Raw genomic sequence first — 19,226 nt, forward strand, 5'->3', positions numbered from 1 at the left:
ACATCGGGTAACTTTGAACCACGGCGATCAGCGATGATAGTGGTGGTATCGTCTCTAGCTGAGCGAGATAAAGATGGCCACTGCATCATATAGTATGATGGCTACAGGTGATCGATGGGTACGTGGTTGACGCTGAACTCTTTATGAGTGCTGAACAACCGCACGTAAAAGTGCTGAATTAATAACGGTGATGTGGTTGTAGGGCTTTCAATAAAATGCGGCTTGACTAGCCGTGAACGTTTTCAAACACCACCTGTGCGTGTACACATAAGTGTCATCGCAGTTAATCGATGAATAAGATAGGACATGCCTGCATTTGTGATCATCCTGGTACGTACAAAGTTGACCGGACAGAAAGATGGGGACCTAATCCGACGAGAACTGGAAGGTTTTAAGTTGATCGCACGGATAAGAATGTACCTGCGAAATAATGGAAACTTGCGGTGTCCGTTGAAATTGGCACGAGGCCAGGAGCATGTTGTATTGAGTTACTCCAGGAGGACATTTCGTCCGGAATTGTTTGATGAAACTTGCAACGTGCGGCGGCAAAATAGCAATTCGGACACGAGGAGAGCAACGAGGCAAAGTGAGATTCAAACAAAGTGCAAAGTCCCTGGTTCGATCCGAATCCCTTTCCCACACAGTTAACAAGAACTGCAAAATCCAAGGATATGGGTCATTTGTACCATAGACATCCTCCCTTGATGTTTTTTTGGGCAAAATGGCAATGCAATCAGTTTCACGAGCGTGCGTCATCTCGGTCAGCAAGGTACGATTGAAATAGATAGCATATGCGTAACAGCAGTCCGTAAAGTTCTACTAGGTCTAGGAAACAGTACATACGGGTTTCTAATAGTAACATCGAGCATTACACCGGAACTCTATCGATCCAGCCTCGCTGCCCTGAGACAAATCCGTAATAAAAGAACTGGCTGAGCACCTAAAGTTAGGAGAATTAGAGTTCTGAGTAATGAAATCTATTTGGCAGAGAGCGATTGGACGTACAAGAATATCGAGAAAGACGGTCAAACCACTACCTAAAGGATTTAAGCGATTAGTCAACCGCATGTACTAAGTACATAAGTCATGAGCAAATACCTGCTAGCCAACTTGCATTCCTGATCAGATAATCTGCGTCGCGAGACGCAGCAATAATAGATAATGCGTATGTCGTGTTTCCCAGAATAGAGAAGACAAATAACCCAGGGGCAAGACCCTCACATCTGGTCTTGAAGTTCTTGACTGAACGGAAATTTAGAACAGTGAGATTGGCGTTAGGCGTGTGTAATACTAACCTATTTGCGGCAGCCGAGCACCAACTGTCGAGGAAGATGGTAAGTGAAGGTATCCACACATGGTATGACAGGAACACACGATAAGCAGAGGCGCTGGTCCACCCTATTACCTGGATATGCCAATCCAGCTTCGTATCTGGAAGGGCTGGAGAGGTATCATCACTGGGAAGCCAGTTGCTGATACAATACGCTGCCACACCAGTGACTGATACAAATGAGACAGCAGCCAGGTACCGCACAAAAATTCGTGTGATGGAGAGCTCCGGTCTTTCGGGGGGATCCGCTGAGCGACTATCAGTAATAAGGCAGGTTTCTTCGGAAACCTCCCCTGTGATGTGCACAGGTACAACGTGCCTCCCGGCTTGCCGCTTCCATCGGTAATAGTATACTTGGCAAAGCAATACTGTGTCGCATAAAGTGTACTAGCCGATAAGGGTATCACATCAGGGAGGTATATTACAAGTAACACATAAAACTCACATAAACTCCAAGGATGATCACGGTAGGCAGCAATCCGGCCATCACTGCACCCATAAGATTACATACATCACCTAGCAACCATACATAGATGAAAAGGAGGGATAAACCCTCCCCGCTCTGTAGTTGGTAATTCTCAATTATCTGAGGAGAATAAACGACAATCCTGCAGAGGTTGTGAAACATGAGTCTGATTTTTTGACATAAATTCTTTGCCTCACTGACCAGCATGCTATTGAAATCCATCCAAGCTTCAATAAAATTCGAAGTCAGCACAGGGGTCGATTGAAATACGCAATTACGCACGACACTGCTGGCTGCATTTCCTTCCCCGAACATTGATGAGTTACAGATGGTACCACTTGGTAGCTCAGCGCTTAAAGGAGATGGAAGAAAACAAGACCAAAATCAAGATTAGATTTTTTGGGGGCAAAATTTGAAATGTCATGAAGGAGCACGTGACGTGTGCCGGTGTGTTGCGTAGTAGGCTTCGAACTTTCTTCACTCTGCAGGGCATAATCAACACCATGAATAGTCAAGACGCATTCAGAAATTTTGCTCAACAAATAAAGAGGGCTAGTCAGTCAGGAGGTGGTGGTGGGATGCCAGGAGGTCCAGGTCGCTTCCTCGCAGGCGGAGGCCTTATAGTCGCGCTAGTGGGCGGTGGACTTCTTCTGAATGCGAGCTTGTTCAACGGTGTGCCTCGTATCGGGATTTTTGTAGCGGTTTCTGACAACTCAAATAAGTTGATGGTGGTCACAGAGCTATCAAATATACTCGGTAGGCTGTTGTGTCAGGCGCCTTCTGAGTTGATGGCTCATCTGGCTTCAGTCTCCAGGGTGTTAAGGATGAGGTGTACAGTGAAGGGACACATCTCATGGTCCGTACCACTCTTTTAAACGCATTTTGTTTGCTTACACTCCTCAGGTTCCCTGGTTTGAGACTCCAATAGTTTTCGACATTCGTGCAAAGCCTCGGAGTGTAGCAAGTTTGACTGGCACGAAAGGTGACGTTTGCAGCTTGCGGCATACCTGTACCCGCTTAATTTGGAATTGTAGATTTGCAAATGGTCAACATTACTTGCAGAGTTCTGTCCCGGCCGGCTGTATCTGCCCTGCCTCAAATATACCGTGAACTGGGAAAAGACTATGACGAGCGCGTACTACCGTCTATAGTCAACGAAGTCCTCAAAAGTGTGGTCGCACAGTTCAATGCAAGTCAGCTTATTACACAACGTGAGATGGTGCGGAGTATTTTCACCTGCTACCCTGTTGTAAAATGACGATGGGTTATGTGTCAGGTGTCCCGGTTAATTCGCGAGAACTTGACGAATCGTGCATTGCGCTTTAATGTGGTGCTAGACGATGTGTCTATTACCCATGTGGCGTTTTCACCTGAGTTTACACATGCTGTCGAGGCCAAGCAGGCAAGTAATCTGGTACATATCCCATTCACCGAGGTAATCTTGCCCTATAGGTCGCTCAACAAACAGCTTTGAGGGCTGCCTTCTTGGTTGATCAGGCCATCCAAGAAAAGCAGGTAATATATCCTTGCAGTGATTATCGGTTTTTCTTAGTTCTGATGTGTCTTCTGCAGTCTATTATAGTGCGAGCTCAAGGTGAGGCAAAGAGTGCTGAGCTGATTGGTGAAGCCATGCGCACGAATAAAGGATTTCTGGAGCTTCGTCGGCTTGAGGCCGCAAGGGATATCGCCAACATGCTAGCCTCCTCAGGGAATAAAGTGATGTTAGATGCCCAGAGCCTCTTGTTGAATGGTATGTTGTCTCCTGCTTTGTGACGATTGCTACTAACAAATTCCTTGTTACACAGTGACTGGAGAGGACACAAAAGAGTTACTGAAAGTAAAGAAGTAATCCTATTACCTTGTCCGCATCTCGTCATCATCATACCGTCGTTGCTAATGAAAATGCACATGTCGACTATGAGCTTGCACATTGAACTTCAAACTGCAGGAACACACATCTTCTATTGACGCATTTACTTGGCTGATTGCGCGTCTCTGGTGGACGACTCCCAGTCGGAGTCCAGCATTACTAGTAGAACACAAAGATGAAAAGATAAGTATGTAGCGGGATTTTCGGTCACCTACATGAATGAATGACATGCCAAAAAGCGTTGACGCTAGTAATGAAACCGCACATGACATATTCAGACCTGACATAATGATATTTCGCGAGGACTCGGTTTGGATCTGGCAAGGTTGCTAGTGCCTGTCAGTCGTAAAAGTATAACTTCAAGTTGTTGCCTTGCAAGTTACCGCTTACCATCCACAGACACACATCGGAACGACATGAAGAGGACAAAACAAAATAGGTCTTCTAATCAGCGTAAAAATAAAGTTGCTAAGAGCGCACAAAACCACGAGCGAAATCAGACAGCCGAGTCTGACACTGAAGAGAGCTCCCAGTTGCCACGAAAGAAAGTCAGATGGGAGGGTAATTCTGAATCAGTGGCAGCGGTAGCAAATACGAAGAACAGTATTTTGGAGGACGATGCGAACACATCAAAGGTGAAATTTCTCAAAGAGTGTTGTGTCCCGTGGAGCTGACCATCTAGTCAGATCTGCTTGACGATGTCTTGCCAATCGTAAGTCGTTCAATGAGTGCATGTTTCCAATGCATATTAGCGTGTTTTCTCCAGAGGACGCGTTGCAGGCGCATACTATGATTCTGTCAGGTGTATAATCTATGTGCTTGAAGATACTCAAGAGGATGTTCACTTCGATCTTACGAACATGCGTTGAGTGGAATCCTTTTCATCATTTCGCCCATCTGAACCCGTATTAGTTCTAGAACAATGCAACGCTGACATAGTGTTGACCAGCTCCAAAGCCGACGACCCGTTTATATCGGTCCTTCAGAAATTTGGTATGCTCTCTATTGCCACTGCATATATGCGCAGGTACTCAACTCAACGACTCAGCTGAGGCTTCTGGAGGTGTCTTTCAAATCAGGCCACATAAAGAGTTCACTCCACACAGAGGGAGAGACCGCTTGTTGTCGCTCCCTTTTCTCTCCGAGTTGACAACCGAAGATACTGGTCAATGTTTGTCATCCGACAGCAGTTCAGGCGCTGAGCCAAGAAACGCATATGAATTCATGCAGAAACGCAAACAGCCGGCAGGCGACCCAACCATGAAAAGATGGAACGCGGCGATTAGGTTGGCCAACTATGCATCCGTGGAATCTTCTCCTCTTTGTGTGCGTCTAGATACGCGGATGCAGTATTTTGTCTCATATCTGAAACCGTAGATCTCATGCCTTGGCGCTCTGCTCGACTACCTTGCGAGGGAGCGAGCAGCAGGTGAACTGGATGATGATGCAGGCGTCGAGGGGCTCCATATCTCCGGCATCGAAGTGTTGACGATGTGAGTCGGCATTGCAAACGTTTTACATAGGATTGTGTTGACTCCTTTCTAAGAGATCAGGTCATGCATATCAATGCTGACGCACTTTTGTAAGCGGGGCATCAGGGTGTTGCCTCAAGAGTACATTAACCGGTAAAGCACAGTTCCCTCCAGATATTCGAAAACGAGAGCCACGCATCCATCCACTCTGATAAGACAAAAGAAGGTTTGTCGCTTTTTGGTATGTTGTCACGATTTTCGATGTCGTCACGTTCATCAATATGCTACAGGTATCCTTGACAATACTCGGACACCCTTGGGTCGTTCCTTACTCCGCACCTGGCTCGTGCGCCCCTCTCTATCCATTCCTGTAATCGCTGCCCGTCATGACGCTATTGACTGCTTTCTACATCCGGAGAACTTAGCACCTGCGAGTGCTTTGCAAACTCACTTGAAAGGTATCAAGAATATTCCGAGGATCCTCGGACTCCTGCGATCTGGGAAAGCTGGCGTCAGTGACTGGCAAGGCCTGGTGAAGGTATGATTCACGCGGTCCTAGTTTCAAATTCGACCTGACGTCAAGCGAAGTTTACATATCACTCTGCAATGCTACGCGACGCCCTGGCGGAACTTCACGGAGGTGATCGAGTAGAGGTAGTACGAAAGGTATGGTATTGGTGAGCGGCTCGCCAGGAGAAGCTGGATTGAATGAACTGTTAGCTGGTTGCAACGTTGGACATTGCGAGCTTCAAGGACACCGGAAATGCTGTCAACGAGACAGTAAGTGCTTGCATCATTGTTTATATTTATCAAGTTACCCCTTCACTGGTTAGATTGACTGGGAGGAATCTACCAATAACAATCGCATATGTGTTAGGCCGTACATCGACAAGGAACTAGATCAGAGGAAACACGTTTACGCCGGATTGGACGCTGTCTTGGTGGGGTTATTCCTGTCTTAAAGATGCTCTGTCATTTGCTCATCATGTTATAGTGTAAAGTCGCTGAGCAAATATGCCAAAAGATTCCTGTAGATTATACGGCGTCCTTGAACGTGGTATATTTCCCACAGCTAGGTGATGCATTCTCGAACCTAGTATAGGTGTATATTCAACGATTTCAATCCGCAGGTTTTTTGATCTGCGTTCCGATGCAGGAGGAATGGACGACTGAGGAGGGCATCAAGGTTCTAGATGGATGGAGCTTCCAGGCGAGTCCCGGCGTTGTCCTTGCTATATCTGATGTGGCGGACTGACCTAATCGTTCAGTTCTCCTCAGAGCAAGCGATAAGTCTTGTTAATGATTAACTTTGTAACTGAACAGCGTCTTTTTCAGCGCCCATGTGTATTTCAAATCGGAAGAGATGGATGGTAAGCTTTCCTTGATCCTTATTCTGAGAACGCGTGTGATTCAGGTCTAAGACATGGATATGCACATCGGCGATCTCCACCCATTAATAGTCGGTGCGAGTTTTGATAGCTTCTCATCAGTAAAAAAACTCACGTGCAACAGACCGTGAAATAGAGATCGTCCAAGAGCTCTTGGAACGGATCCTTGTATTCAGCGAAGGGATGAGACAAGCATGTGACGTTTGTGCCGAACTGGACTGCCTGCTAGCCTTTGCAGAGGCTTCTCGGGCGTACAATTACTGTCGGCCTCAGATGTCAGAGGATCCTGTTATCGACATCGATCAAGGACGGTGAGCATCGTGGAGTGCTACTTGCTACATTATTAACCTTCTCTCGTAAGACATCCCTTACAAGAGCAGGTAGTCGACATTTTTGTTCCCAATGATGCTCAGCTTGTAGCTGGTATCGGCTTCAGTGACAGCGCCGAACCACAGACAGAAGTTGACAATCTGCCTATGTGTAGCAGCATTATTTTGTGCACTGGCGCGAATGCATGCGGAAAAGTAGGTTCAAGTTACACGTTACAATATCAGCTCAATTCCCTCTTGCACAATGCAGAGCGTCTACCTAAAACAGGTAAAGATCTGACCAGTCACATGCCAGGATGTATTGAAATGAGTCCAGGTTGCTCTGATTCAATATATGGCCCAGGTTGGCAACCGCTTTTGAGTTATCGGACCACTCATAACTCACTCATAACAACTTAGATCGGCTGGTAAGGGACTCGTGATTGCTTCCGTACTTCATGACCTTGTGAAGTTTCGTTCCAGCGGCATCTGCCACCCTAGGAATCGTCGACAAAAGTGACGTTCTGGACTTTTTCGCTTTATGTCAACTAACCTTTCTCTACAGTCTTTACTCGCATACAGACCCGCGAATCAGTATCCAAAGTATTATTGCAGTGCCCCCGGTTTCCTCCCATACTAAACTGGCTGCAAGGCTCAATCTGCTTTTATGATTGATCTCAATCAGGTTTCCCTAGCCCTCCGGAATTGTACCGCAAACTCTCTCATTCTCCTTGACGAATTCGGAAAGGGGACGATCCCTACAGGCTCGTTCGCTTCACGGTACAAACATAATTGTCGATTCTTACTTGTCCATAGATGGGGCTGGGTTGTTTTGCGGTGTCATCAAACATCTTCTCAACAGAGGATCTCAGTGTCCTAAGGTTTTAGCTGCCACACATTTCCATGAAGTCTTTCAGAAGGACATGCTCGATCCCCACAAGTTTCCGATCATGTTTTTTCACATGCAAGTGCTCTTCACTTCAAGCAAAGGCAACAACCTCAATCCCGGTGACGTGTCGATATCTGAAGACCTAGACTTAACGGATCACGAACGTTTGGAACCTACATTCGTCGCTGCCCCTGGAGAGAAAATAACCTATCTTTATCGGTACCTTCTGGGTTTATGCGATCATCGGCGTACCTAATTAACGAACCAGTGTGTCCCCGGGTCTTTCCCTCAATTCTCATGCAGCTCAATGTGCTACGATGTTTGGTTTGCCGTCCCGTATTGCGCAGCGTGCGCAGTACGTCAGGTAGTTTCCCTTCCTCTTACACACCTACGGAGAAATTATTCACTGATATGTCAAGCAAATTGTTGGGCGACCATGAACTAGGGCAGCTTTTGGAAGAGAAGATGACCGCAGAGGAACAAGAAAATATCAAGGCCGCCGGAATCACCACCTACAAATTTCTGGCTATGGATCTTACGAACGATTTTCATGAACAAGACATCAAATCAAGACTTGTAAAGGCGCTTGGTCGGGCTCCTCATGAATGATTACGTTCTATCCATGTGTATGATACCATTGTAAAGATTGTTGTGACTCCAGAAAATACAAACAAAGCGTTCTCACTCAATTCTCGGGGAAAAAATCGTGTTTGCTGTCGTGCAGGGGTCTTGGTAGTGGTAGAGAGAACAGCACGAAGGGACGACTTGGCCCCCAAGCTGTCCAAGAGAAAGCCGACGTGAGCTGCGAGCACCGGTGGGTAAGCCTCGCCGCAGCAGCCTCGAATTCAGCAGGTCTGAATACCAGCCGCCCGGGCCCCTGGACCCGGAAGAGGGATGCATAGTACTAGTATAAAGCTGAAACTGACTGCCTTTAGGGACAAGTAGTAATGTAGGCTACGAGGATACGAGAGACAACGAGGACAAGTGAGTGGTAGCTGGGGAAAAGGAGGTTTGAGCCTGCTGGAGCGTAGCGTGAGCACTGGTGCGGAAACAAGAGAGGCCAAGTGCTGCATCACAAAGTCACAATTCTTACACTCGTACCTCGCTCACTTGGGTAGCCCAAAAACTAAACCTTACTATACTGGGTGAACACGCACCTCGCCAAGTATCATTAACGGTCTCGGAGTACTTCATCATCTTCAGACTCAACCCTCCTTGAATAAGAACTAGTATATTAGTAGCATTTTAAAGTCCTGAGGAGCACCCTGTCAGTGTGAGATCTTGAGATACTATGGTATGGGCACTTATACATTACAAGTCGAACAAGCAAAGAAAAAGGGATAGCAAAGAAAGCAAGAATGTCCAGCGCGATTCACTATGCGAGCTTGTTTTCCCTCTTCGCTTGTTGCACCTGCGCCAAGCGGTGACTGCGTAAAGTCATGGATGTGCCCTGGGCTGTTTTCTTTGTTGCCGCTGCAGGCACGGAAGGTCCCACAGCAGCCTGAGATAAGGCTATTCGCGTGTCATCGGATGCAAATCCGGGAATACGGATATTGTGGTTGCGTTCTGAGACAGAGTGGTGAGTAGAACGAGGAAGAATGAACTGATCAGACTTACCAAGGTGAAGCTGGAGGTCTTTGACTTCGAGCGTGTCGCCGCCGCGATGTTTTGCTAGTCGACAACCGAAGTTTGTGACCGAGTCGATGAACTCGTCGGCGATTTGAAGAAGTAGCTGTAGATGGTACAATGAAGGACATGTCGAAGGATTTGAGTACAGTGACTTACATCCTCCACGTCAGGTTCGATCCGAACATTGGGATCAACACTTGAGACGAGGTCTTGTATCGACCGTCTCATGCTCTGATCTCCCGGGGTATTCTTTCTTCGTGGATGGTTGTCTTCTATGCTGAGCATACCAGCATCGTCCGTGGATCGTGCGATCTGAGCAGGGGTACCTGGCGATATAGATCAAAATTATTACTCGGAGGGGATCGCTACTTTCCCCGCAAATGATCATCAGGAACTCACCAGACACTCTGCCGCTAGTCATTCCACCTGTGAGAGTTGGTCTTCCTTGCTGTGCAGCTGCCCACTGGACGGGTCCTGGATTGGTGGTGTTGAGAGTTTGGCTAATGGGATACCCGTCACCAGGTGTGGATGTAAGAAGAGGTGCTGGTGACCCGCTTTTAAAAGCGGTAGCAGTTGTTGCAGTAGCCCCAGTCTACCACAAAGGGGATGAGATAAAGGAGGTTCCTACCCATTGAGTCATCATTACCTTCGTACCGCCATTCGCGGTTGAGGTGCCAGCCACATTTCCCGAAGCAGCACTGGTCGCGGACTTGTGTTTTTCAGCGTAATCTTTCAGCTACAGATAAGACGCCCAGGTGAGACAAAATAAATCTCACTTGGTTTAAAAGCCGACGGACCTGCTGGATCTGTACGGCAGTGAGCTTGCCCTGCCGCATAAGCTCGCCAAGCTGGCCCATATTCTGCTCGAGGAGCTGGGCTATGCGCGTGCTCGATGCTGCCTCGCCATTTTGACTTTTAAAGGCACTAGTCAGGGCGGTAATTATGTTCGCGGGGTTTGGAGGAGCCGCTGTTGTTGTTGCTGCTTCGTTCGTCGCCATTTATGATTTCTCCTCCTCGTTGTCCAACTCCTAGAGGCGTGGCGCGACCGTGAGAAAAAGTTACTTCTTCCATGGCCCACCTGCAGAGGGAAGCAGCGAACTCCTGACTCCTGGTGCCATCCTGGGGACGTATTCCGCCCTTGTTCCGCCAGAACAGTACCGTAAAGGGTCTAGCTCCACAGGTAATAGAAGCGGTAAGACGAAAAAATGAAATCAATATGAAAATAGCCGCAATCGCCTCTCATTATAGCGGCCGTCATACAGATCATGCAATTCAAGACCTCTTCGTCTTACCTGTAGGATCCCATGTCTGAGTTTGCGACCAAAAGTTCGGCAGATAAAATTGAAGGGCTTTCTAAGTGAATACTCAAGTCATCCTCGAAGCGGATGTACACTGGGTGTCCTGCAGTCACATTCGTGATTTCGTTTATTGTATACTTCGATGAACTGACGAGGAATATATGTAGTACCTGAGTTAGCATCAGTATACTAGTAGCGTAGTCAGCCAATTTATGTAACATCGTTGCGTTCATCGTTCAAATCGGTTTACTAATACTAGTAAGAGGTTACATGGATTTGCGGTTAAATTTTAAACACCACACTACTAGCGTATCCCATATTTGAAAGTAGCGGGTGCAGTTTGAAGGGCATAACACCGGTCAAGCTTTCAAGCTCAAGCACAGTGAAAAGTCCTTCGAGCTGGAGCACACGCTTAGCTTGCACTTCGTAATGTCAATCTCGTCCTTTTGCAAGACAGTGCACGAGTGCCTCGCGCGCAAGGTCCGCGCCGAGTGGTACGCAGATATACTTTTTCAATTATGGTTGATTGTGTCCGGGATTGTATTCCCTTTTTCGTCACCGCGGGGGCCAAAAATTCGCCGCTGTCACTGAGGGATTTTGCACCAACACAGCCATAGTGTCCGAATCATAGTTCATACGCAGAAGATTTGGGAACTACAAAAAGTCCCCAACATGTCGAGACGTAGCATCAATTCACCTCACCTCACCCCTTTGACATAGTGCTCGCCATGGCCCTACAGTATTTTCCGGAGGTGTGCTTTGAAAACAAAGATTTGCTGTCATAGAACTGAATTAGGATGTTAGGTTTCCACGTTCCACGGAACCCCTGATGAAGGATCACTCACCGAAGAGCAAACAATCCCCGCATCTCTTCGTGACACGTCTTCTTTAACGAGAGTACTTTGTTTTTTGGCACTCGGACGCCCTGATCTTGAAGATCACTGGGAGTCACTGCAATCCAAAGAAGGATTTGAGGACGTGAGGAAAAAACTGTGCTCCATCCTGTCCAACACTATCTCCGTAGTAAGCTATTCCATTCCCCGAGTTCAAACTGCCGCTGACATCGTTCAAGGCTAGCCTGCTTCTCGCGACAAATGCTGTTTTCGTGTCCACAGGTTCTCTTGTGTCTTACTTTAACTATTCCTCACCTGCAACCTATTTCCTGCTCTTTATGTCACTCATGCTGGCCATGATTGCAGTGATGACATCTGGTTTGAGCATGATTCGCTGGATACACACTGATCGGCAGTGGACTCGAGAAGTAAGGGTATTCCTGCTTTACCCATGACACCGGCTGACATCTTATCAGCAACTTAGGATAGGCGGCTGCTTCCTCTTTCCCTACCTGTTATCGATCATCATGCCCATATTATTTGTTGGCCTCTCCCTGAATTGTTTCATATTCGGTGAGCTCCGGTAATTCAATGCTCTCTCTGGGTCCTCATGTGTTATTTCGTGCGCAGCGATGTTGATATCAGGCTTTAACTTGCAAAATACTGTCTGCCGCGTCATCACTGCGCTCTGGCTAGTCATGTACGCCATCTGCATTGGGGCAACATTGACGGAATTCGCGTGGAGGTATGCGAAAGGCCTCAAATCACAATGATCCAGACACCATTGGGAGTTTCTACCCTTATTTTTTCGCCTTTTTCCTGTTGGAATCTTTAGCGCTTGTATGGATGTACCATAAATTACAGCCCAATAACGGGGTGGACGACACTCCGGTGGGTATTGCGTGCTTGGTTGTAACAGTAGTGAAGTAGTATTTAGTTACATTTACTTCACATATACCAGTACCATCGGCGTGAGAGCAATTGATATCAATTCTTTCTCGCTTCTGTCTGTCTCTGTGAGCACCCTTCGAAACACTCGTGAGTCTATCAACGTGAACTTGATGAAATCACAGGAGACGGGTCAAAGTTGGACTCTACTCACGTGTTGATATAAAACCGCTAATTCGCCACAGCCGAGTCCGAGTAGCTAGACTTCTATATATGGTTGTGTTGTAACTTGTACCATGTCTTGCTTTTTTTTTTAGGTTACTGCCGTGCGCCAGATCCTTTTTTCTTTTGCCCAAGCTGTATATTCAGGTACGTACACTGCACTCGTTTTTCTTGCCGGACGCCTAATTCTTTCAAGTACAACGTGTCTCCACGTTGAGGTATTTTTCTCGCGTCAAAGTGGCAATTCTGTCTAACCGCAGCATTCTTCTCGAGTATCGCCTTGAAGTGACCCAAAAAGCGTTCGTGACGGAATCATCGCAAAATTGCGACATCTTGCAAACGACTATCTCGCGACCGCATTACATTGCTATGCACAGTATAAAGACGAAAGTTCCACTCGAACGGAGAATGGTCTTGCATTCACAAACGAGGAAACTAGATGTAGCAGACAGCTACATACATTGCCGAACATCTCAGCGCGGATTATCTGTTGTACGTGGCATGGCTGCAGGACATACTGTGTCAGGCACGTCTCAGCATTTTGAATATCCCGGGTGGTCCATCTGGCTATAGTGATTCATCACACTTAGGCTGTCCAATAAATTATATATCGCACATACATACAGGCGAGAGACAAAGATCATGGGCCTTTTCTTTTACCGGTGTTTCTCCAGCGACTGCAGATGTTCCTCAATAATCCTATCATCTCGATCGCCTCCTCTTCATCCTCATCATAATGAGCTGCATCGATCAGCCAAAGACTTTCCCTGTGCTCCATGAGCTTGACCACACGTAGTTTTGCCTTTGCTTTCTGGTTGTAACCAGACTCAGTGGCAGACATCGTGTGCACAGAGTACTCTATCTCTTTAGCGGCTTCTGCCAGGAGTAGATGTCTAGGCCGGTGATAATCGTCAAGATGAGCACTTCGTGAATACGTGAGGAGTACCTTGCTTCAGCATTGGATGGAGCATTGCTCAAATTGGCCCACAACCCTTCCTCGCCATCATCCCAGCGGAGAGCTTTGTATAAAGCTTGTCTAATAGTGCGGAAGACTTCTCTCCTTGCTGATTCCTAAGCGATATCGTTCATTATTTTCGTACGCCATGCAGGATTTCAACTTACCGGTATTTTCTTGGAGAACATCATTTCCAGTTCAATGTCAATCTCGGGTAGGTGTATCTGAAGTTCTGAAAGATTGTGATATTTAGAAATTCATCGTGGTTACTGCTCGTGTTTGGACGTACCATCGTCGAGGGATACATCACCACCACCTTGACTAAAGTCCATAGGTTCCTCTTCCAGGATGTTATCTTGCAGCAACTCGTCTCGCGGAGCTTGCCAAGTAGAATTGAAGCAAACCTTGACAACTTCAATTTCGTTATTGTCGTAGTTTTGTTCTTCACGTTTCTGGGTGGTCTGCTGAGCATCCAAAGACTCGATAACACGCGCTTCTTGTGGAGGTTGTTTGAACGGCACCTTAAATGGTGTTTTGAATGGCTTCCTTAAGGTACCAACAGAACTATAAGGCTTCGTGACTATCACAGTGTCAGATGGACTACTCAATATTGGAATGTGTAATGCTCACTTAATGCAGGTGGCAGTACCTCTAGCTTTGCCTTCTTCGTGGACGGACCTGCAGGACAGGCGTTGGGCCTTTTCGACCCGCCAATTCCCGCTTGTCCAGGATTAGGCTGACCAGGAGGAGCCTTTTGAGGCACCGGACATGAACTCGCAACGTCATCTTCGAATACATCCGCATTGAAGGAACGTGAGTTGGACAGTACAGCAACGCGGTCCTCTGAGAGATTCTGTTTTCGGCGCAGGACCTTATCAGGGTATTTGCACACCTGAGGTGCGCTCTATCACAGTTTAAGCCGAGAGAGGGAATGGAGAAGACACACATCACACATATTATTACAGTAGCTCTTGACGACCTCCTTGTCACTCGTATTAATTTTTTCACCAAAATACTTGCAGATGGACTTGATATGATTGGGATTAGATCAAATCAATCTACTAAACAGGATGAGACCAACCACGTGTCGACACATAGTTACATTTTCTGTGTAGTCAATCAACTAGAACTCATGAGTCTTATGACGCCAGCAAGGAAAAGTCACTTACTGCACTGAAACTATCGATGGATCTTTGACTGGGTTGAGGACCGTACGTGGTGCTTGCAGCTTGTTGTCTCTTGGCATGGCTATCAGATACCAACTTGCGGAGGCGAAAGGCGTCTTCACGAGCTGTAAATTGCATCCAAACATCAGTTGTGTCCATTAGTGACGATAACGACGACCTTACAGTAATAGAGCACACATTTAGACGGCTAAAGGGAACTAATCAGCACGAGAAAGTGGCACGAAAGACAAACTCACGTAGCCGTCGCGACCCGCTCGTCCTATTTGGAAAAAACTAGTTAGAAAATAAGATGGGCGAACTAAGATGGCATCACTATACCTGTCTCTTGATAATACCCTGAGTATAATATGGGCTACCGGTCAATGGTGCCCCTCACAGTAGTTCATGAAGAACACGCACCTTCGAAGCTCTTCGGAAGGTCATAGTGAATAATATAACTTATTATCAGCGTCAATATCACACCGACTCTGGAGAAGAGAGAGCTGACCGAACATCGCTTTTATCGATCCCCATTCCAAAAGCGATGGTTGCACAGACCTAAGTGATATGTTAGAAGAGACAATTGATGAACACGGAGAAGACACACCACATCGACACCACCATCACCATTTCCACCTGCTTCCCATTCGTTCAACGTCTTATCCAACATATGAGAGCTTTACAGTCATAATCACATCGGGGACCTCGCTTTAGAACTCGCTTCAGACGCACCTAATCCCGCGATGATATGGCCTGGCACTGATGCCCTTTCCCCTTAGAAAGGCCGATAGTTCATCACACGCCAGACGGGCACGACAGTAGATGATCCCGGAGCTTGGTCGGGCCCGACGACGGTGTAGGGTCATTACAAAATCGTATACGGCTGACATACGGGACAGGGAGTCGAGCGCCGCAGTGCATTTGATGTCATAGAATAAGTTAGCGCGGTTAAAGGGGTGCGAAGCGGTAAACAATCTTTCTTCGGACATATTGAGGCTGCGTATAATGTCTGTTTGAACACTGGAACCATAACAATGTAAATATAGAATAAAAAAATTAGAGCATAATGCCTGCAGTCTGACGGACATACCTCGGGGTTGCTGTTGCTGTCAGGGCCATGATGGGCACTCCATGAAATCGTTCCCGAAAAGAGCCCAACTTGCGATATTCCTCACGGAAGTCGTGGCCCCACTCCTGTGGAGACCATTGTTGTTAATAAGTTCTGAAAGCAAGAAGGGTCACGATACCTACAGAGATGCAGTGAGCCTGCGAAAGAAACAAAGAATGAATGAGCAGTTTTCACGTTGTCCATAGATAGCGCTTACCTCGTCCACAACCAGTCTGTTAAGTTCACCCTTCGCATGAACAATTTCAAGAAGACGCATCATTTCACGCGTGCACAGCTTTTCAGGTGTGGCTGATCGAAATTGTGATCAGCTCGCTGCATATGCATTCTCGTGTTAAGCAAGCTCACTATATAGAAGACGAGTTTGCGGGCTCCCTGATTCGAGGTCTTCAATAATCTACAGGACATAACTCAGAAAAATCAAATGATACAAAAGCAGCAGCAATACCTGATCTCGTTCACCCTTCGGTGTGTCCGATGTCCAAGAGACGGCAGGGAGTCCTTTGCGGCGCAAACTTGATACTTCTGCACAATCCAGTCCAGCCTCAAATAAAAAAACGAACAGGCACGCAACGTACGGTTTTTCATCAGGGCTGGAGTAATATGTCAGTTTATTAAACCAACTTCAATTGGTAGGTTTGACAGACCCAATAGTGGTGAAACTACGATGGAAATGCCGAACTATGATGAAATCAGCTCCTGTCAAATAATGGTTTTAAAAGCATACCATATCTGCGACTGCTGGAATCTGAAAGCACAGGCTCTGTAGACCGAAAGATGTAATGGACCTGTTGTTATTCGAGTTCATTTGCAAATACCTTGCCCATTCCCGTCGGCGCTAATACAAAGACATCCAATCCTGTATAACGAATAACTGATTTGTTTGACACAATTGTGCCATGATGACTCACCAGAATTAGCAGCCTCGACAATTTCTTTTTGCTTCCCCTTGTACTCCGTATGGCCGAAAGCTGATCATTGGTCGTTTCAGTGGCACCGGATAATGAGATTGACTAGGAACCTACTTTCCGTCAGGATTCTGCACAATATGTAAGAATGTACGACAAGATTCAAACATATGCCTAACGAACCTAGCACAGTTTGCCGCCTTCTCAGCTTCATTTTCTGCCGCGAGATTTTGAAGGGTATCTGGGGCCTGGGATACAAGAGAATCTTCCTCGGTGCCTAGATTAAAATAAGTAATATCCATTAATTCCTGCCTCAGTTCATACCGAAGATATAATTACAGCTCATCGTTGGGATATATTCATGGCAAGCACGGACGCGTTCAAGTTGGAGTCGCGGTGCGGGGCAACGCGGTCACGTGCGTGACAATCAACTTGTCCTTATTTGTGCGAGGCCAAATCGGTCACAACTGTTTCTTTGGCTACATACTAGCGAAACTCATAAGAGGGAACGACTATGTTCTTCAAAGGAGCCTAACTCTGTGTTGCACTCGGCATTCACATCTGCCAAAAGACGTGCCCATCTTCCCCCGTGCAATGTGTGGATCTCTTGGCGTTCTTGTTTGTTCAAGATAGCGTTCCACCAAACCATCCAAGACACCACGACGATATCTGCGAACGAGAACGTGTCTCCCATAATCCACCTACCCCCGCTCTTTTGATACCACCCGTCCACCACACCAAGGTTCTTCTTTAACGCAGCCCACATTTGCTGCGCCTTCCCCTCAGGAGCCATATCTTCCCAATGTGTTTCTCTAAACATTTTTAACCGCGATTGGATGAATACTTGCCGACTAATATCATTCTGTATCTCGAGAGTTCTGGTCATGAGGAGCTTGAAGGACGGCATCATGACTGTGTTGATATACAGGGTCTCGAATGTCTCTAAGAGTACGTGTGCCCCGCGGGGTATAAGTGGCTTGTCAGGGTAGGTCTCGTCGAGGTATTTGGCAATAGCATGGGAGTCGGAGACCACTACGCCAGTGTTGGGGTCTTTAATGGTTGGCACGGTGTATCTTTTCCCAGCTGTTGGAGATGCGTCGATACCTTTCATGGTTGCAACAATGTCACAAAACTCCACCCAGATAACCTCATACGGAAGGCCTTTGTGGCCGAAACAGAATCTGACGTGTAGTGTGAGTCGGTCATCAGGCGTTGCAATGCGCCCACAGCACCTTGTCTTTGATGGGTTGGGTGCCCATTTTTTCTTGGGGAGCTTGGATGGTATGTCATACAGGATGATGGGTTGCATTTTGCAAGTAGCTGTACTTACGATGTGATTCTGGTATTTATAATCCCAGAAATTTTGAGTGTCTCGCTGGCAGGTCACCGGTTCGCTGACCCGTGAAAGCTGTCATTTTCACACATGAAGAATATCTTGTCCAGATAGTCATAACTGCAGCAGACGGATCACGGGAGGCCGCATTCCTGCCCACCCATCCTTCTTCAAGATATGCTTGTATCAAAATGGCCCAACTTGCAACGCTTTGGCTACTGAAGGAATTCTCGAGCACATTGGAGGTATATATTTTCCCAAAAATTACCGTTTCCCTCGCTAAGTCGTCGCTATTTAAGAACTTGACAGATTTCTTGATGTTGCCGATGTTCCTATCAGGTGTCAAGCTACTGGCAGGATTGTCCCACCTCTGCAGTGTCTGCGCTGACGGGAGGTGTCACGGTTCGTTTTCACCACTCATAGACATCATCGAGACTTACGCAAACAGGACATAGGACCAAAAACAATCAGCTACCGATGTGGCATGACGTCTTTGATGGGTTCAAGTTGTCAGGCGCCCATCTCTTCTCGGGAAGATCGCTTAGTATGTCGTACAGAATGATGAATCGCATAATATTGTTGGCAGCTACAACATTTAGTATGTGATTCTGGTATTCATGACTTTGAGATCTCAAGTTACCGGGATTTCATATCACGCCAGGGGACATTCCTGCTGAACCTTATCCAGCACCTTTGCCCATCTCCCTCCATTCCAAGAGCTGATCCTCGCCCACTCATCCTCCTTCAAGATGCGCTTGTACCAGAACAGTCGACTTGCCACGATGATGTCCGCATAGGAGAACGTATCTCCCATAACCCACTCCCCGCCGCTCTTCTCGCGTAACGCCTCTCCCTCATTGAACCCCTGCTCAAGACATGCCCAATCACCATCGTGTTTCGGACCTTCGGGTGAAAATTCTTCCCATGGAAGTTGAGAAAGCTTCAAGGGTCTATGGTTCGAGCTGGCCACCTGTCATTGCTAAGCTCAATGTAGTTCACGACGTGTTAGGATGGGAAAGCGTACAAGTAATTTCAACATTAGTTTCTCCGAATCACCTGCTTATCGGTCACAGGCACACTGAGATGCTGTAAGCTCAGGTCCCTTCAACGAGATCATTGATGAAGTGGAGAAGATCGCCGACCTT

At 46.9% G+C, this 19,226-nt stretch overlaps 7 protein-coding genes across 7 annotated transcripts; 3 read left to right on the forward strand and 4 right to left on the reverse strand.

Moving 5' to 3' along the window:
- Window positions 1-755: 755 nt before the first annotated feature.
- F5147DRAFT_707630 (PQ-loop-domain-containing protein) lies at window positions 756-2,173 on the reverse strand. Its single transcript, XM_041438078.1, has 8 exons — window positions 2,079-2,173; window positions 1,998-2,023; window positions 1,776-1,938; window positions 1,375-1,717; window positions 1,296-1,319; window positions 1,099-1,242; window positions 1,006-1,037; window positions 756-940 (listed from the first exon to the last, which is right to left on the reverse strand). The coding sequence occupies exons 1-8, from the start codon at window positions 2,109-2,111 to the stop codon at window positions 869-871; spliced, it is 837 nt and encodes a 278-aa protein (XP_041290080.1). The 5' UTR covers window positions 2,112-2,173; the 3' UTR covers window positions 756-868.
- A 33-nt stretch (window positions 2,174-2,206) lies between these two features.
- Window positions 2,207-3,813, forward strand: F5147DRAFT_707632 (band 7 family-domain-containing protein). The gene is made up of 9 exons (XM_041438079.1): window positions 2,207-2,468; window positions 2,519-2,552; window positions 2,604-2,652; window positions 2,700-2,778; window positions 2,831-3,015; window positions 3,073-3,198; window positions 3,249-3,311; window positions 3,369-3,546; window positions 3,602-3,813. The coding sequence occupies exons 1-9, from the start codon at window positions 2,219-2,221 to the stop codon at window positions 3,643-3,645; spliced, it is 1,008 nt and encodes a 335-aa protein (XP_041290081.1). The 5' UTR covers window positions 2,207-2,218; the 3' UTR covers window positions 3,646-3,813.
- A 269-nt stretch (window positions 3,814-4,082) lies between these two features.
- F5147DRAFT_746854 (DNA mismatch repair protein MutS) lies at window positions 4,083-8,332 on the forward strand (the record flags this gene model as incomplete). The annotated part of the gene is made up of 22 exons (XM_041439890.1): window positions 4,083-4,318; window positions 4,433-4,530; window positions 4,579-4,659; window positions 4,715-4,992; window positions 5,044-5,159; window positions 5,213-5,248; window positions 5,303-5,379; window positions 5,429-5,676; window positions 5,727-5,804; window positions 5,859-5,918; window positions 5,972-6,079; window positions 6,133-6,214; window positions 6,269-6,352; window positions 6,560-6,601; window positions 6,651-6,837; window positions 6,888-7,050; window positions 7,106-7,123; window positions 7,172-7,198; window positions 7,487-7,628; window positions 7,651-7,942; window positions 7,992-8,087; window positions 8,143-8,332. The coding sequence occupies 22 exons, from the start codon at window positions 4,083-4,085 to the stop codon at window positions 8,330-8,332; spliced, it is 2,739 nt and encodes a 912-aa protein (XP_041290082.1).
- A 284-nt stretch (window positions 8,333-8,616) lies between these two features.
- On the reverse strand, window positions 8,617-10,421 carry F5147DRAFT_707650 (transcription initiation factor TFIID subunit A-domain-containing protein). The gene is made up of 6 exons (XM_041438080.1): window positions 10,150-10,421; window positions 9,999-10,088; window positions 9,752-9,944; window positions 9,509-9,678; window positions 9,341-9,455; window positions 8,617-9,289 (listed from the first exon to the last, which is right to left on the reverse strand). The coding sequence occupies exons 1-6, from the start codon at window positions 10,348-10,350 to the stop codon at window positions 9,099-9,101; spliced, it is 960 nt and encodes a 319-aa protein (XP_041290083.1). The 5' UTR covers window positions 10,351-10,421; the 3' UTR covers window positions 8,617-9,098.
- Window positions 10,422-11,258: 837 nt separating this feature from the next.
- F5147DRAFT_838803 (uncharacterized protein) lies at window positions 11,259-12,579 on the forward strand. Its single transcript, XM_041444180.1, has 5 exons — window positions 11,259-11,402; window positions 11,455-11,673; window positions 11,723-11,911; window positions 11,960-12,056; window positions 12,114-12,579. The coding sequence occupies exons 1-5, from the start codon at window positions 11,379-11,381 to the stop codon at window positions 12,254-12,256; spliced, it is 672 nt and encodes a 223-aa protein (XP_041290084.1). The 5' UTR covers window positions 11,259-11,378; the 3' UTR covers window positions 12,257-12,579.
- A 620-nt stretch (window positions 12,580-13,199) lies between these two features.
- Window positions 13,200-17,173, reverse strand: F5147DRAFT_292054 (P-loop containing nucleoside triphosphate hydrolase protein). Its single transcript, XM_041429064.1, has 28 exons — window positions 17,073-17,173; window positions 16,932-17,025; window positions 16,866-16,879; window positions 16,752-16,811; window positions 16,659-16,699; window positions 16,568-16,603; window positions 16,488-16,521; window positions 16,419-16,433; window positions 16,289-16,365; window positions 16,189-16,237; window positions 16,040-16,131; window positions 15,966-15,980; window positions 15,805-15,908; window positions 15,447-15,734; window positions 15,322-15,391; window positions 15,223-15,272; window positions 15,135-15,172; window positions 15,054-15,071; window positions 14,972-14,994; window positions 14,898-14,922; window positions 14,718-14,839; window positions 14,630-14,671; window positions 14,495-14,575; window positions 14,179-14,440; window positions 13,838-14,128; window positions 13,716-13,780; window positions 13,540-13,664; window positions 13,200-13,486 (listed from the first exon to the last, which is right to left on the reverse strand). Exons 1-28 carry the CDS (start codon window positions 17,092-17,094, stop codon window positions 13,234-13,236), a joined length of 2,406 nt encoding a protein of 801 aa, XP_041290085.1. The 5' UTR covers window positions 17,095-17,173; the 3' UTR covers window positions 13,200-13,233.
- A 71-nt stretch (window positions 17,174-17,244) lies between these two features.
- F5147DRAFT_746856 (uncharacterized protein) lies at window positions 17,245-18,057 on the reverse strand (the record flags this gene model as incomplete). Its single annotated transcript, XM_041439891.1, has 2 exons — window positions 17,245-17,929; window positions 17,981-18,057. The coding sequence occupies 2 exons, from the start codon at window positions 18,055-18,057 to the stop codon at window positions 17,245-17,247; spliced, it is 762 nt and encodes a 253-aa protein (XP_041290086.1).
- Between the last annotated feature and the right edge of the window lie 1,169 nt (window positions 18,058-19,226).

Source organism: Suillus discolor, assembly GCF_016758755.1.
Source record: "Suillus discolor strain FC423 chromosome Unknown F5147scaffold_48, whole genome shotgun sequence".
NCBI lineage: Eukaryota > Fungi > Basidiomycota > Agaricomycetes > Boletales > Suillaceae > Suillus > Suillus discolor.